The sequence below is a fragment of the Myxocyprinus asiaticus genome, chromosome 41 (genome assembly GCF_019703515.2).
Source record: "Myxocyprinus asiaticus isolate MX2 ecotype Aquarium Trade chromosome 41, UBuf_Myxa_2, whole genome shotgun sequence".
In the NCBI taxonomy this organism is placed as follows: Eukaryota; Metazoa; Chordata; class Actinopteri; order Cypriniformes; family Catostomidae; genus Myxocyprinus; species Myxocyprinus asiaticus.
Window position 1 is genome coordinate 6,660,608 of NC_059384.1, and position 17,904 is coordinate 6,678,511.

A 17,904-nucleotide genomic window follows, 5' to 3' on the forward strand; every position below is an offset into this window, starting at 1 on the left:
CCATTAGAAAAAAATCCTCCCTTTTATTCTTGAATAAAGTTTTACTCGGAAATGCGTCACATTAAGTAAGAAAAATAGGCTTCAAACACCATTTCATGTTGACTTTAAGTAAAATTACACATCTTCTGTCAAAAATGTTTTAATAGACTGTGTAAACTGTTTGTGGTCATGGAGAAAATATTAATAAACTTGATTTCCAATAATTGAAAACTTAGATGTTTGGGATTAATAATTTTGCAGAATACTTAACCTTTAGCCTTTAAGTGGTTTAGACATTTGAGTAAAGAATGTTTTACGTTCAGTTAAAGGTGCTGATTTCAGCCGTTCTACAAAACTAAGCCATTGAATTAGCCACGCCCCCTCTTTCCAAAACCCAAAACCCCAAAGAAACGGTTATTTAAAACAACAGCAAAAAAAATAGCACCCTCAGCAGACAACTGTTATGAACAACATGACTTAAAAATGGCAGTAAGCCTCAATAATTCACTGCAACTACAATACTATGAGAACGAGCAAAATAATTGACAGGTGAAAAGCATCAGTGTCTGTGGTCCGCGGACACATTTTTGTTTGTTGTTTACAAAGCCTTCAGCTGTCACAGAGGCTGGTGAGATATCTCAGGACACTTCATTAATATCATTACAGTAAGGGAGTAGGAAAATTTTTTGCAAACCTTTCCATGAAAAAATTGCTTACAGCACCTTTAAGCTTATACTTCAAGGATAAGGACATTATATTGTTAAGTGGTTAGATAAAACTGTCTTCTGTTTCAAAACAATAGTGAAAATTATATCTTTGGAAAGTTTGACAAATTCTGCAAACGTCTGGAGAAAATAGAAGACATGGCCACAACTCTTGAAGATTTCTCAAGCCTGCAGTTCATGAAAGTAGAGGGTATTGAAAAGATATGCATGAGCTACCAAGCGATTGTGACCAACATCAAATCCAAGACCTACAATGTCCTTGACCATCGCAAATTAGAGGTACAGAAAGACTTCTTTCTGTCTCAATTGTTTTGTCTTTCATTTGTTTGAGTTCAACAACATCTTATATGACAGGATTTTTCTCTTTCAGTTTGACAGTGACTACACAGAGTTCAAAAGTCAAATCCAGGTCCTCCGTCACTCTCTTGAGGCACTGATTGACAACTGGCTTCAACGTCCACTCACTGTAAGGCCATTTTAGTCACCTAAATAAAAACATTTTTATTGGTTGGTTGGATGACTGTCTAAATACTTGTTATCATCATTTTGAACAAAATATCTATTGTTTTATAATTTGAAACATAACAAACATTTCAAAATAAATGTTTTGCTTCAAAAGTGTTTTTGTGATAATTAAAAAAATAAAAATAAATGCCAGTTGGTTTGATATTGTTTTTTAATGCAAAGACATGTGTTCAAATACTTTTTAAGCATGACATTTTCAGTAAAACATTTACTGCACCCACAGACTCTGCAGATCCTTGAACTGTTGTCCAAGTTTGAGAACGGTGTGGGCAAACAAATAGACATCAGTCAGAAGTATATGGTTGTTCTTGAGCGGTACAGTAAAGACCTTGATTTTGTGCGCAACCACTACCAAAGTGAGAGGAACGACCCCCCTATTCGGCGTAACATGCCTCCGGTAAGTTAAAAAAAGATGTGGAGCAGATAAGATTGCCATTACAGTGGTTCTCAACTGGTTTTGTTCCAAGAACCAGGTTTTACATTGGACATGAAATGGCGACCCAACAGCTGTTTATCATACAAAAGTAAATCAACCCTTGAAATTTGTTAATTTTTCCAAGAACAGCATTGACTCCAAAATGTGCAATATTATTAACATGACATAGGATGATTTAGGAATAGGAAAATTTACAGTTTCGGAAATGTTTAACTGAAGTGGGATTTACAGCCTATCACATGGAACAAACACTAAGCCAAAAATATACTGCTTCTACCAAGTAACAGACAAATTTGTATATTGTTGTTTGATTGGATGTATATAAACTTTGATGGCAACAACAAAAGATAAAGGAAGTGTTTTCTCCTCACTTTAAAAAATGCATAAGCCTATTTATTTTGTTATCCTAACTATGCGCTATTAAATTGTTAGTTGCATTTTAATATTTACATTTAGCATTGTTTTTGTTAGTTTTTTCAGAACAAACCCATTTTTGAATCTTGAACCACAAAGTTGAGAACCTTTGTATATTACATATTTAAGTGAATTCTTGAGAATAGAAACATGACCACTATTACTAGGACTAAACTATTAATATTGTTTCACACACATCTTTCTTTTGCAGGTGGCTGGGAAAATTTTGTGGTCACGCTATCTGTTAAAAAGAATTGAAGAACCAATGTTTATCCTGAAAGACAAAGTGGACGTTAAGCAGGTAATTTACAAGATTACAGGATTGCCAAACTTTACTGGAGTTTATTCCTAAAAAAAGCATGCATTTAGAAACTCAGTTTCCTCCACCTTAACCTTTAGAAGCCAGATATGAAGAAGATTATTCGGGCATACAATCAACTGGCTGCTGCGCTGGTGAAGTATGAAGTGGTGTATCACAATAGTTGGTTTCAGGGTGTGGAACTGAAACTACAAGGTCTTAATGCTTCACTGCTGGTCAGACATCCAGAAACCAAGGTATCTATCTGCTTTTCGATAGTTTGATTTTATAAATTGAAACCTATTGGTAACATGACTGCACTTGGTTGCTGTGTTTTAGAAGAATTTATTTTTTAAATCAATTAAAATGGTAACACTTTACAATAAGGTTCCATTCGTTAATATTAGTTAATGCATTAGGCATCTTAAACTAACAATTAACAATATATTTGTTACACAATTTATTAATCTTTGTTAATGTTAGTTAATAAAAATACAATTGTTCATTGTTAGTTCATGGTGCATTAACTAATGTTAACAAATACAACATTTGATTTTAACATTAACATTAACCAGGGGTGGAAAGAGCACTGAAAAATAATACTCAAGTAAAAGTACTGTTACTTCATAAAAAATATAGTTTGAGTAGAGTAAAATTACCTGTCCTAAAAACTACTCAAGTAAGAGTAAAAGAGTAGCTCATTTAAAAGTACTCATGAGTAGTGAGTATTGAGTACTGGGTTGCGAAAGCTATGCCCCTTTATAATAAAAACTCTATGCTGCAATTTAAAACTGTAGCACACATAACGTAATTTACATTCCCTTTTATGGCTGTTTGCCAGAAAGAATAAAAAATATAGGTATTTTATAGGTGTTTGTGATTGACAGCTTTTAAAATACATCACTTATCTATGATACTGTAAACACTACACGAATTTGATTTAAAAAAGAAATAAAAGGGCGACATGATTACAGAAATTAAAATTTGAAAAAGTTATTTTCAATATCATAATGTATGAAACAATTACATTAAAATCAGTTTATGTGTAGGGTCTAAATTTCCCTTAATGCAGACTAAGAGAGTTATTATTGCACATGAAACTTGTTCAAAACAATGCAAGGAATGCAAAAAAATAACACTAAAAAAGCAGGGTCACTTGGCGCATCATGTCCCGCACGATAGAAGCAGTAGAGCAGTTGTTCCCTATCTGTCACTCACTCGAAGTTGTGTCGATGTAGTGACACTAGGGGTCACTCTTGGGAGCCTTTGATAAAAGGCCAATGAAAATTGGCGAGTGGTATTTGCATGCCACTCCCCTGGACATACGGGTATAAAAGGAGCTGGCATGCAACCACTCATTCATATTTTCTCTTCGGAGCCGAACGGTCATGCTCATTGAGCTGAATACTACTGTTCATTCACCTCTGCTGGATCTGACGGCACATTTCAGTGGCTTCTCCCTCCTCTGCAATGGTGCACTGCAGAGAATGCCCCTGGGCGCTTCGGCAGAAAAACAAGAGAGTATATTCTCTGAAAGAGCTTTTCCTCCTCTAGAAGAGTATATATTTCTCTAAAAGAGTGGCACACACGGAACGTCTTTTTAAAGACGCGTCTTTTTAAAGATGCCTTTCCGATTGTGTGTTATTCCTGGTTGCGGTCGTTATCTCTCAACTTCGGATGGTCATGATCGCTGTCTTTCATGTCTGGGTGCGACCCACATGGAGGCAGCATTTGTGGATGGTTCACGTTCTCACTGCGAGAACATGACCATTATAACGTTGCGGTCGCGGCTTCCCGCCTCGGTCCTTCTACCAACGGGTATGAGGCCAGTGCGGCTAGCACTGGGGACGATTTGGGGACCCCAATGGGATTGTCTCCACCGGGTATTTCCCCTTGGACCTCCCATTCCCCAGCATGCTTGTCTGCCCCAATCGGGCTTCCAGATGAGTTCGCCGGCTCGTCTCACGGCGAGTCTGGCTTCTTGTTCGGAGCCCGCGAAGACAATATGCTCTCGAGCGCAGCATCGGAAATCGGGCTTGTCCAGTCGGATGTAGAAGCCTCAGCTGGGCTTCCCCCTTTGGGGACGATTGCCCAGTCACAGGCCGATGCCGGAATGGCGGACATACTTTCCCTGGCGGCCGCGAGCGTCGGATTAGAGTGGAACCCTCCGCTCTCCCCTGAACCCTCGTGGCTTGATGATTGGTTCCTGGGCTCACGGCACCGCTCAAAGCAGCCACACCCTGCTCCAGTACCATTCTTCCCGGAAGTGCACGAGGAGCTGACGAAGTCGTGGAAGGCACCTTTTACTGCCCGGCCCCGATTCCGCATTTCCCCCGCTCTCACTACCCTCGATGGCGGGGTGGCCAGGGGCTATACGGCGATTCCCCCAGTGGATAAGGCGCTCGCGGTGCACCTATGCCCGCAGAGCGCCGCCACCTGGTGCAGACGCCCTAAGCTCCTGTCCAAGCCCTGTAGGCTTACGTCGTCCCTGACGGCTAAAGCCTACAGCGCTGCTGGACAAGCCGCCTCTACCCTGCACGCCATGGCTCTCCTGCAGATCCACCAAGCCAAGGCGTTGAAAGAACTGCACGAGGGTAGTTCCGCCCCAGATTTGATGCAGGAACTGTGCTCGGCAACCGACCTCACTCTCCGAGCGACGAAGGTCACGGCGCAATCTCTCGGGTGGACGATGGCCACACTAGTGGTCCAGGAGCGCCACCTTTGGCTCAACCTGGTCGAGATGGGTGAGGCCGACAAGACACGGTTCCTTGCTGCCCCCATTTCCCAGGCGGACCTATTCGGCAACACCGTCGAGGACTTTGCCCAGCAGTTCTCGGCGGTGAAGCAGCATTCCGGCACATCCTGCCCCGGCACGGCTCAAGATCCCACACCCCGTCTGCTCGTCGCCAAGGGCGCCCCCCTGCGGTGACTGCACCTGCTCCACCGCAGCCCGCCCTTTCAGCCCGGCCCCGGCGTGGAGCCCACCGCAGGAAGCAGCCGGCACCTAAGAACCCACGGAGGTCCTCAAAGTGCCCCTGAGACGGGCGACTCAGGGATGAAGGAACCCACTCACTTGGAGCTGGTAAAAAGACCACTCAATCCCCTGGTGGAGGGCCGGGCAGAAAATCTTTTGTTGCCTTTTTGTTTGATTTCGCTGCATGCCCAAGTGGCTGCGGTACCCAACAGTTCAGCAAAAGAGTGGCTTCCTTTCTCCCTGGGTCACATACCCGGTGTGTATGGTCATCACCACGACTACCGTCCACAGGTTTTTTCTTGCAGGATTGGCGCTCCAGCGGTGGCCTTTCCGCCCCTGAGCGCCCAGCTGTGGCACACAGCTGCCCCCGATGTGGAAGTCTCCACGGGTTACGAGGACAGGCCTCTTCCTCCCCCTTCCCAGGCTGTTCCGGGAGTGGTCACAAGGAGCCAGGTAAGTGCTTCGATGTCCCTAGACTCAGCAAGGCCACGATGTGGTGTGGTTCACCACGTGATTCAGTTCGCCAGGCACCCGCCCATGTTCAGTGGTATTCACTTCACCTTGGTCAAGAGCAAAAACGCTGCCACCTTGCGCGCGGAGATCGCTACCCTCCTATGGAAGGGTGCGATAGAACCTGTCCCTCCAGCTGAGATGAAGAAAGGGTTTTACAGCCCCTACTTCATCGTACCGAAAAAAGGAGGTGGGTTGCGGCCAATCTTGGACCTGTGAGTACTGAACCGGGCTTTACACAGACTCCCGTTCTGTCCGTTAGTTTGGACAGACAACACGGCAACGGTAGCATATGTCAACCGCCAAGGCGGTCTGCGCTCTCGTTGTATGTCATAACTCGCCTGCCGTCTCCTCCTCTGGAGTCAGCAGCACTTCAAGTCGCTGCGAGCCACTCACATCCCGGGCAACCTCAACACTACAGCGGACGCGCTGTCACGGCAGGTTACCCTCAGGGGAGAGTGGAGACTCCACCCTCAGGTGGTCCAGCTGATTTGGAGTCGATTCGGACGGGCAAAGGTGGACCTGTTCGCCTCCCAAGAATCCTCCCACTGCCCGCTCTGGTACGCCCTCACCGAGGCTCCCCTCGGCATAGACGCGCTGGCACACAGCTGGCTCCCTGGCCTACGCAAATATGCGTTTCCCCCAGTGAGCCTGCTTGCACAGACCCTGTGCAAGGTCAGGGAGGACGAGGAGCAGGTCGTCCTGGTAGCACCCTACTGGCCTACCCAGACATGGTTCTCGGACCTCACACTCCTCGCGACAGCTCCCCCCTGGCGAATTCCCCTGAGGAAGGACCTTCTTTCTCAGGGACGGGGCACCCTCTGGCACCCGCGACCAGACCTCTGGAATCTCCATGTCTGGCCCCTGGACGGGGCCACCTGTGGTGGTAGACACGATCACTCAGGCTAGGGCCCCCTCTACGAGGCACCTGTATGCCTTGAAGTGACGTCTGTTCACTAAGTGGTGTTCTTCCCGACGGTAAGTCCTTAGGGAAGCACAATCTGATCATCAAGTTCCTATGAGGCACCAGGATGCTGAATCCCTCCAGACCGCACCTCGTTCCCTAATGGGACCACTCTGTAGTTCTTCAGGGTCTACAGAGAGCCCCCTTTGAGCCTTTGCAGTCAGCCGAGCTTAAGGCACTCTCCTTGAAGACTGCCCTCCTAACTGCACTCACTTCCATCAAGAGGGTAGGTGACCTGCAAGCGTTCTCTGTCAGCAAAACGGGCCTGGAGTTCGGTCCGGGTTACTCTCACGTGATCCTGAGACCCCGACCGGGCTATGTGCCCAAGTGTCCCACCACCCCTTTTAGGAACCAAGTGGTGAACCTGCAAGCACTGCCCCAGGAGGAGGCAAACCCAGCTCTGTCGTTGCTGTGTCCGGTGTGTGCTTTATGCATCTATTTGGATTGCACGCAGAGCTTTAGAATGTGTGAGCAGCTCTTTGTCTGCTTTGGTGCACAGCAGAAAGGAAGTGCTGTCTCCAAGCAGAGGATCACCCACTGGCTCATTGACACCATAACTATGGCATATCTCGCCCAGGACATGCCGCCCCCAGTAGGGCTACGAGCCCATTCTACCAGGGGTGTAGCGGCTTCCTGGGCCCTGGCCAGAGGTGCCTCTCTAACAGACATTTGCAGAGCAGCAGACTGGGCAACACCCAACACCTTTGCAAGGTTCTACAACCTCCTGGTGGAACTGGTTTCGTCCCAGGTAGTGGCACGCAACACAAGCGGATAAGCCCGGGATAGCCGGCCGGGTGTATCGCTTGCACATAGCGCCTTCCACCTCCTTTTGAGCTGAAGACGTGCACCATTAATTCCCAGTAGTGTTCACAAGTTTGTCCCCTGGTTGACTTCCTCCGAGCCCTGTGGCAGTCGAGTTTTCGGAGAGATTCGCTGCTGGCCCAGTACACGTGCTAACTAAGAGTCCTGTTCTGGGGTAGGTGCTCCGCATGTGGCTGTTCCCTGTAAGGCTAACCCCATGTGATATATATATATCTTCCGCTAATTTGTTTCCCTGTCGGCAAACTGCGTCTTCCTTGGGCAGAGCCCCTCTGCCCCAGTCTCCATGTTTGTAGTAACTCCTCCCCCATTGGGCAGGATCTACCTTGAAGACTCTCCACATGGTTGGAAAGACCATGTGACGTATCCTCCCACTTAAATATCCCCCCCTCTTTGGGTGACGTGTGGTCTCCACTGTGTCTTCCCCTTGGGAGGGACACCCCCCGACTAGACCTGGTGGCCCTGCCAGATAATCCCCCTTCTTTTTTAGGGAGTGGAAAAAAGAGAAGAGGAAAAGAGGCCACGACTGGGTTAAGCCTGTCTCTATCTCTTGGGTAGTCGACTTGTCCCCAAAAAGGGCCGTTCGACACTCATAACTATGTTGGGGGAGGTTAAGTGTCGACCTGGTGAGCTGGCTATGAGGCATACAGTAGTCTGCCCACCACACACCACCAGTTCACGTAACACAGTTCAGCCAATTGTGACATTTTGTATAGGGACCCCTAGTGTCACTACATCGACACAACGTCGAGTGAGTGACAGATAGGGAACGTCATGGTTACTTGTGTAACCTCCGTTCCCTGATGGAGGGAACGAGACGTTGTGTCCCTCCTGCCACAACACTGAACTACCCGCTGAAATGGCCGGACCTTATATCGGCTCCTCAGCATAAAACCTGAATGAGTGGTTGCATACCAGCTCCTTTTATACCCGTATGTCCGGGGGAGTGGCATGCAAATACCACTCACCAGTTTTCATTGGCCTTTTATCAAAGACCAGAGGTGTCTCGGGCTCCCAAGAGTGACCCCTAGTGTCACTACATCGACACAACATCTCGTTCCCTCCATCAGGGAATGGAGGTTACACAAGTAACCACGATGTTTGGTACAGGGGCCACATCAGGCTTTAAAGGAATAATTCACACAAAAATTATCTCATCATTTAGTTACCGTTTTGCCATCCCAGATGTGTATGACTTTCTTTCTTCAGCAGAATACAAATTAAGATTATTGGTCCATACAATGCAAAAATCGGGTGCCAAAATTTTGAAGCTCCAAAAATCACAAAGTCAGCATAAAAGTAGCCTAATCTATGTGACTCCAGTGGTTAAATCCATGTCTTCAGAAGAGATATGATAGGTTGGGTGAGAAACACATCAATATTTAAGTCAATTTTTACTATAAATTCTCCTCCCTGCTCAGTCAATCTCCACTTTAACTTTCACTTTCTTCTTTTTTTGTTTTTGTTGATTCACATTCTTCATGCATATCGCCATCTACTCCTGCAGGGATAAGAATTTCTAGCAAAAATGGACTTAAATATTGATCTGTTTCTCACCCACACCTATCATATCACTTCAGAATTCATGGATTAAACCACTGGAGTCATATGGATTACTTTTATGGTGCCTTAATGTGCTTTTTGGAACGTAAAAATTTTGGCATCTATTCACTTGTATTGTATGGACCTACAGAGCTGAAATATTCTTCTAAAAATCTTAATTTGTGTTCTGCTGAAGAAAGAAAGTCATACACATATGGGATGACTTGAAGGTGAGTAAATGATGAGAGAATTTACATTTTTGAGTGAACTATTTCTTTAAGTAGCACATGGGGGGCCACATTGTACTCCTTTTGAGATACAATGTTCCACATTGATTTAGTTCTTGTATCTTTTAAGCCCAGCAATAGTTGTGTTCTCACTGTAATGCATGATGCACAATTTTCTGAAGTTTGTGACTGGTGGAAGGTTTTGCCTGAAGTATTGCTCTACAAATGTTGATACTTTTCTATCAGACATTAGAAAAAACTTGATAAAGGCTAAGTATAATTATAAATTATTTTATCATCTCTACTTTCCTGGTAATTTATTATACAAATTAACACACTCTCTGCATCAGGGGTCGGTATTATTAAAAAAACTAACAATATTATTAAAAAATAGTATTATTAAATATGTCACTGTTTTATTCTATTACATTAATACTTTTAAAGCTACTCAAGTTATTTAGCCAAAAGTATTAAGGGGTTTTCTTGTTTCCTTGTTACTGTTGTTTGATTAATAGCCTTTTTATGACATAGCCTACTAGAAAGTGCTCAATTCGGTTACATGTACACTTCAAGTCCGACATTTTGATGCAAATACACTTTTTGTCCCACTGTTTACATTCACTTTAGACCAAACCGATTGCGTTTACATTAATGACTCACCAAGATGGGCATTGGCGGAATTATGAAGTGCATTTGACCATTTAGGCGCGTACCCGCATTAGTGCACAAACATTAGCCGCCTGTCAATCAAACAGCACACAGCTACAGGTGCCCTGAAATAAAAAGTCAATCTTTTATATTTTATCTAGATCAACCAACCAGTGGCTGTCTTGTTATCGCGACTGATGTAATGTACACCCCTGGTCTAGATGTAGAACATAGGCTAAGTATAGAAAATTACTCAAATGTTTATTATCGATATCGAGGACATCTCTCCTTTTTTTTTTTTTTCTCAGATAAACATCAAGATTGCTTTATCGCCCAGCCCTATTGATAACATTGCCTTAATCTCTCACATCAACCCAATAATCTCAATGATATATAGTTAAATTACAGGCTACGTTATAGACACGGAATCCAGTAAGCAGAAATATGAAATTTACCTTGATATGTTTCTTAAAATTAGAGGCAGGATTAATGCTTATATCTGGCTTGAGCAAGATAAACTCACATGACACAGTCAAGCAATTGGCATTTTTCACTGCAAAAATCCCTTTCAGGTGCAGCCGTGATGTTCAAGTGTTGAAATGTGTTTGAGGCATCCTCCACATCCATAACAGTTGGTACCCGATCTACAGCTGTCATTCAAGTTTTTTACGTGTGATATGATTTGACGGGAGTCACGAGACTTTCCCTAGCCAATCATGTTGATAGATAAAAATAAAATCAGGACAGGGAAGTAGCAAACACAGACGACGGGAAAATAGCACATAAAATGTACTCAAGTAAAAGTAAAAGTATAAAATTTTTAAACTACTTAAAAAAGTACATTTCCTTGGGAAAACTACTTAATTACAGTAACGTGTGTATTTTTAATTTGTTACTTTACACCCCTGACATTAACTAAGATTGATAAATGCTTAATAAGTGTTGTTCATTGTTAGTTCATGTTAACTAATGTTGTTAACTAATGTTAATAAATGGAACCTTATTGTAAAGTGTTACCATTAAAATATATACAATCCAAATTGTAAGATCATAATGGGCCGTTTAGACAGGACACTTGCGAGATTGAATGCAATAGAATGGAACCGAATGCAGGGGTTTCGAGACTCTTTCTTAAAAATTTTACTTCTTTTAACTTGATGGCAAGATACATAAAAATGGTCAAAAAAGTAGGTCTAGCACATGTATACACAGAAAAACAATTAAAAACAGCACAGACAGACACAAAATTGAATCCTGTGTGAATGGCCCCTGCAAGTATTCGAATTGTCCATGAATTTATAGTATAGATTTGTTAAGTGAATCTTTTGTTAATTGTCATTCAGGTGTTCTATGTGAATATTGATCCCCTGGTCCTGGAGGTATTGGAAGAGGCAAAGTGGATGAAACAATTAGGTGCTGATGTACCCAAAGATATTCTGGACAAGTGTCCCAATGAACAGCAGCTGAAGAAGTGTCGGAACAGGCGAGTGCATAAAAGTTTTGAACCCTATATTAAATATAAAGCGGTTGTATTACAACTGTAACATGGCTGTGCCAATAAGGTAACCCCCCTGCAGCCTAGGTCTCACGAGAATCTCATTCGATGTTACTTAGGTTAGATTTAGGGTTAGATTTAGTGGTAGGGCAAAGGTTAGGCTAGGCTAGGTGTAGGGTTTCTGTAGGGCTCTAAATAAACACAAAAAACACATTGTATGTACATTCAATGCGGCTCTCGCAAGACTTTAGATAACTGGAGGGTTACCTTCTGGACACGACCCTGAAATATTCACCTTATTGCAATGATAAGCTGAACCCACAAAATACATAAATTATTATTCTTTATATTCTGTATTTTGTTATTGAATTAAAATGTAAATGTAATATATTTATTAGAACAAAGTGGAATTTCTCTGTGTTCAGATTGCAGATGATGCTGGATGACTTTGATGCAGCAGTCAAGAGGATACCCAATGTGTTACAACCCCTGATGAATCCCTTCATTGGGCGTGTAGTAAAAGCCCTATTCCCTGGACTGATTGTAATGTCATGGAAATCCCTCTCTATCAACTTTTGTAAGCAATTCATACAACAGAACATACAGCAGGCCGAAGATGGCTCAGAGGCTGTAGTTTGGGGACAACCCTGCAATGAACAATATACTAATTTACTAAGACTGTTTTCATTGTTGCAGTCATAGACGGTGTGTATAAGGCCCTGAAAGAGCTGGAACAAGTAGCAAAGATTGCCATAGATATTCTGGAATGCCGGATTGAAAGTGTCCTAGAATCCATGTCGTCCACTCCTCTACTTACACTGCCTGTGGAGGAACCAATTCCGCCCCAGAACTTCCTGACCAATACAGAGACTACCATCAGCACAGCAAGACAAACACTGAAGATGTGAGTGAATGAAAGCTTTCAGAATGTTTCCACTGATAATATGCTGAAAACAGATGAAAGAGCCTCATTCAGGGGCAACACTATATTTAATTTGACACTAATGAAAACATGGCTGTGAGGAGGTGTCTGTTTAATAGGTGCTTAAAGGGGCTCTGGAACTTCTGCCAGAAAATAGACCAATCATGAATATTGAATATTGATTTTGCAACACACAGACTTGTGCCCAATCAAATGCTCTCTAGTATGAGAATGCCCCTTGCTCTAATACCACTTGCAATTGACTAGCAAGTAGCGAACTCCGGTTTATGGCTGTGACCTAACTAATGCCTATTGGCTATTTTAAAATGAAGTAACAAACCCTTTTATATGTCTCACTCGAACTTCCTGTTTCAATAGGAAATACGTTAACACAGCAAAGAAAACTGCTCTCATCAAGTAATTTCTTGAGTTCTTTAAGTTACAAGGTCGCGTCTGAATTTCATAACTCATGTTTTCCATGTCTGTTATCCACTAGAAATGTTTTAGAATGACAAATTTATGATGTTTCATCAGCTGAATGATCAACACCACAATACAAGACCTTGAACAGACTGTACATCTATACCTTTCAGCCTCATTTTCATTTTATGTCAAATGAAATATGGCTTCTCCTGACTCAGGTCCATAGTTAAGTATTTTGAGGATTCATTTGTCTGTCTGTCCTAAAGTGCAAGTCAGCAGGTGGAGTGCTCCATGTTTGAGATGATTGAGGAACTGAAAAGAGTGATGACACCTTCAGAAATGGTCAACTTGGAGGTGCTGTAACCACATCAATTATAAACTCCTTTTGAGAGTTTCTTGAAGGCTTTTTTGTTATGTATTTTAATGAAATACTTTATTGAGCACTTGTTTGGAAGGCTTGTTCCACATCAAGTGTGACATGTTTAGTGTGACAGAATAATAAATGAGTCTGATGAGAAAATCCTCATGTGCATTTGTACTGTATGTTCAGGACCCGTATGAATGTCTGCACCCCGATGCTAAGCAGAAGACGCGTTGTCTGCAATGCCTGCCATGTGCCTACTACATCATGATGGGACAGTTGTGTCAGAGGAACACAGAGGCCCTGGTCAGAGGTACATATGCATTCACACACCCTTCAGCAGAAACATAGTCTACATGAGTGAATCTCATGAAACCTGTCCAGAATTGTCCAGGTCACATTTCACCCCAAAATCAAAAGAAAAAAGAAAATATAGTCTGCTATTTGGTAAATTGGCAATAAAATTAGGTAATTGTGCTGAAAATAACGTCACAATGCAAAAATCTTAAGGGTCCTAATAGGAAACTTTTTAGTTTATGCAAAGTATAATTTCTTTTTTCTTTTTCTTTGGATGTTTGGGGTAAAATATTACCTGGACACCTTTCTGTGATATTCACCCACCCACCTAGGTAAGCAAATGCAGATGTGAATGCTTGGTCAATGCATGGCAAGCATACCTAAAAGCTTTAAAGGAATAGTTCACCCAAAAATGAAAATGCAGTCATTGTTTACTCACCCCTGTGTTGTTATAACCCTGTTATAACACTGTATGACTTTCTTTTTCTTAACACAAAGGGAGAAATTGTGAGAAAATGTTGTGCTCAGTGATGTCATACAATGGCTGTTTATGGTGACTACCTCAAGCTTCAAAAGAACGCAAAAGTATAATTCAGAAGTCTAATAAATGATTCCACGAGGCTTGTAATTGTTATGAAAGCATTCAATAAGGTTTGGTGAGAAACAAACTGAAATCGAATGTATTATTTAGTGAAAATTTTCACTGACTGTTGATCTCTTGTGCACGTTCATGATAGGGCACGAGAGCAACGGTTCACGCAGCACCTTCACAACTTTGGGGTGTTTTGTTTATCTAAAAACAGGTCCTCCACAGCGATAGCAACAACAGAACACAACACAGCTGCACACAAATCAGAGAACAGAACTTACTAAACATGTCTTAAGAGTTTGTAGTTGAAGAATTTATGCATTTCTATGACCAGCCTTATTTTTTTGAACAGAGTACTTGGAAATCAAACAGAAACACAGAGGAGGCTACAGGCAGCCACAGTCACACCGTGTCCTAAACTGACGGCAAACGATACGCTGAATATTTTCTATGCTAATCAGTGTTTTTGTCCTAACCAGTAGTGACGAGGAATGGTACATTCTATTGATCACTTGTTTTCTATTTTTGGCATCGCGCGGGTAACTCCGTCCACTGTGAACTGGCACCAGTCCAGAAACTGGGCATAGAATGGCTGGGCATAGAAATGCATCAATTCTTCGACTACAAATTCTTCAGACATGATTAGTAAGTTCTTTTCTCTGTTTTTCATGTTTAGGTTAACTAATCCTTTAAACAATGTTCTTAAAATTTTGTACACTTTATGTTTTATTTGGGAAGGTAGACAATGACTTTTCAGGGCACGGATTGCTGAATTTCAAAAATTCCTGAATTTCCCTATGATTCCCTTATAATGAGGCTCTGAATGAAAGTCTGATTCAAATCCAATCTCATGATGCAGTTCTTTATTTGTAGATATCTGTAAGGATCGCTTAGAAATATTTTTGTTTTCCTCATTTGAAAGCTACCAAACTCTCTCTGGATTCTCTGCGGCTTCGACTGCATGTTGCGAGCACAAAGTATCGGTCTTCCACTCAAAGGGAAGCTGCCATTCAAGTTCCACTTTTCAAGGCTTCCGTTGAGCTGGCCATTCCCAACATCACCCTCAGACCAAGATTAGAGGAGATACAGGTACTGATTTGAAAAAAACAGTATAAAACACAATATTGATATACAGTACATAATTAATACATATTCAATAATGTGAATGAGTTGGTATGATCAACACTCTTTGGTCACACTAGACTTTGAACACTTATATTCATTAAAATGGCATGTAAACGCGGGAGAGCAGAAACGCAAGCTCATGTGAAGAAAGTTTGTCTTCCATAGTGTACAAAAAGTTTGGTGAACTCTGATCTGCAGATTTGCATAGCCAAAAGACATATGACCAATGAAGGATCTGAGCATCATAGAATGAATTCAAAGAGCCCAAACTTCAAATCTGTATGCTCAAACCTATCGCGGAATTAGTGGTCCAGTTTTTATATTCCAGTGGAAATAGAAATCCTTGTTAGTTTGCTTTTACAGCTACTGTATATGACATGTATCAATCATCAAACAATTCCTCACTCATTTGTCTCATTTGTGTTGTGCAGGGCATTCTTAATAAAGTTGTAACCACAGTCCTTTCAACGGCAAATGATATTCCCCTCTGGAAATTTTCCCATCTCCAGCTAAAGCAATTGCAGGTAATGCTCTACAGCACTACTATATTTAATATTATGCATGTATTACTGTAATAGAATGGAATGATGGACTTAATACTGTAAGTTCACTATATAAGTCCTGTGACTCCACAGGTAGAGCAGTTAGCAGCAAAGGAGCTGGGAGATGACAATCTGGTCACTAAACAGATCACACAGAGGCCTCTGGACAGACAGTTGGCAGAACATAAGGATGTGACCAAGGCTGTGGCCCAACTAGGCGCTGTGATAGCCTCTCTCAAAGTGGACACAAGGGACATTGTAGAAGGGTTGTCTCACTTTTCTGATCTGTGGAACCAGGTAATGAAAAAAAATAAATAATAATAATAAAAAAAAATGTTTAAATCAATCCAGTCCATTTCAGTTGAATTACTTAATTGAAATACATGCTTTGTTTTGAAACACTGTGACTTTCGCTCTTCCATGGAACACGTATCAGCCTAAGTCACCATTCACTTTCATTGCATCTTTTTTTCATACAATGAATGTGAATAGTGACTGAGGGTGTCAGTTCCTAATGTTCTGCCCAAGATCATCACCTTTTATGTTCCAAAAAAGAATGTTAAATGGATTTGGAACAACATGAGGGTGAATAAAGACAGAATTGTAATTTTCCTTTAAGTTGTAATTTGCAGAAAATCTTGCCCTCAAATCTTAGTCATGCTTGTGCAAGATGCATCTCAATGGTTTTGACAGTGATGTCAAACAGCATTAGTTCTTGCTTGTCTCATAATTGATTGTGGTGCAGCAAGTTTGAAACTGCTCTTCCTCAGATTCAAGTTTTGGGACATAGATTTTATGAGTATAATTCGATTAACATATTGAAATCATATTTGTGACATGACACTTTTTTCCAATCCAGAATCCAACAGAGCAAGTGAAAGCATTTTTGGAGACCAACCCATCTTTGCCAGAATTCAGCAACCAGCTCTCTCTGTACTCTGTATGTAATTGTTAAATACATCACATACTAGCAAAGGCCCTTATTGAAATGTTATAAAGTTTAACGTCAACATGAAGCCAAAAATTGACCCAATTTGCTTTCTTAAATTTTTTTTGTATTTGTACATCTTTCATCAATATGTAATAACAATTTAAACTACTTTCTTTTTCGAGTGACGTCAGCTAGGCCGCATGGCTGTTGGTTAATGTTAACAATAGCCTAATAGCTATTTAGTTATTGTTTTAGGCTACTGTTGTAGGTAACACAGCCTGTCTAAAATGTTGCCATTTGCACAGTTATTTAATGGAGGATAGCATTAATGTAATAAAAGTTATTATTAATTAAGGTTATTATATACCATTGGGATATCAATATGCTCTTGAGGGTTAATTTGACCATTAGCCTCCACATCTCAGACAAAAAGCCTCCTCAAAAGTGGGTGTCGGTGGTGTTTCAGTAGTCCCGCTTAATCAACTGCAAACTCGCATTCAGGTCTGGCTCCATTCTGGTATAGAACACCCACTTTTCAAAAATCAAGTCCACTCGACATTGTTTTCTCTTTGAATATCCTATTTTACTCATAAATACGTCACATTAAAATGGCTTGCGAATGGTGTTTCATGTTGACTTTAAGACCTGCAGTCTACCTGAGAGTGACCCCAACTTCCTCTTCACATATTTGATCAGAAACTTGAGGCCCAGATTGAAGAACTTCCTGCCACATGTGCTGTGGGCTCCATCCTCTACGAGACAGACTCCCTCAAACTGTCACTCACTCAGGAATGCCACACCTGGAAACGGGAGTTTGGGGCAGCTTTAAATAAGCAGGCTTCTGCAGGCATGGCCGATATTAGCTCTTTTGTGGAAGGGGTGAGCAGGCAGCTCCAGAGACCCATCTCTGACCTGGATGACGTGAGGGGGGCCATGGCTGCCCTACATGAGGTGCGAGGACATGAGATACGGATAGACACCATCATCGGACCGGTTGAAGAGTCATTTGCCCTGCTTAATCGTCACGAGCTCTACTTCAAAGATGGAAATGCAGAAAAGATTGATGGACTAGTGTTCACTTGGAAAGAACTCAATGTGATGGTGAGGGAAGTGTTTTTAAGAACCCCACGTAAATTAAATTGGAGTTTTGTATCTTTC

At 42.1% G+C, this 17,904-nt stretch overlaps 1 protein-coding gene across 1 annotated transcript in view; it reads left to right on the forward strand.

Annotated features, from left to right (window-relative positions):
• Positions 1-17,904, forward strand: part of dnah5l (dynein, axonemal, heavy chain 5 like) — a 94,134-nt gene that overhangs the window by 33,212 nt on the left and 43,018 nt on the right. The window contains exons 13-27 of the mRNA XM_051682203.1: positions 782-983; positions 1,075-1,170; positions 1,453-1,626; positions 2,291-2,380; positions 2,479-2,634; positions 11,405-11,544; positions 11,982-12,133; positions 12,253-12,460; positions 13,168-13,255; positions 13,452-13,575; positions 15,071-15,237; positions 15,705-15,797; positions 15,909-16,112; positions 16,675-16,755; positions 17,443-17,847. Of these exons, the coding sequence (XP_051538163.1) occupies positions 782-983; positions 1,075-1,170; positions 1,453-1,626; positions 2,291-2,380; positions 2,479-2,634; positions 11,405-11,544; positions 11,982-12,133; positions 12,253-12,460; positions 13,168-13,255; positions 13,452-13,575; positions 15,071-15,237; positions 15,705-15,797; positions 15,909-16,112; positions 16,675-16,755; positions 17,443-17,847 (2,380 nt within the window). The remainder of the gene's footprint in view (positions 1-781; positions 984-1,074; positions 1,171-1,452; positions 1,627-2,290; positions 2,381-2,478; positions 2,635-11,404; positions 11,545-11,981; positions 12,134-12,252; positions 12,461-13,167; positions 13,256-13,451; positions 13,576-15,070; positions 15,238-15,704; positions 15,798-15,908; positions 16,113-16,674; positions 16,756-17,442; positions 17,848-17,904) is intronic.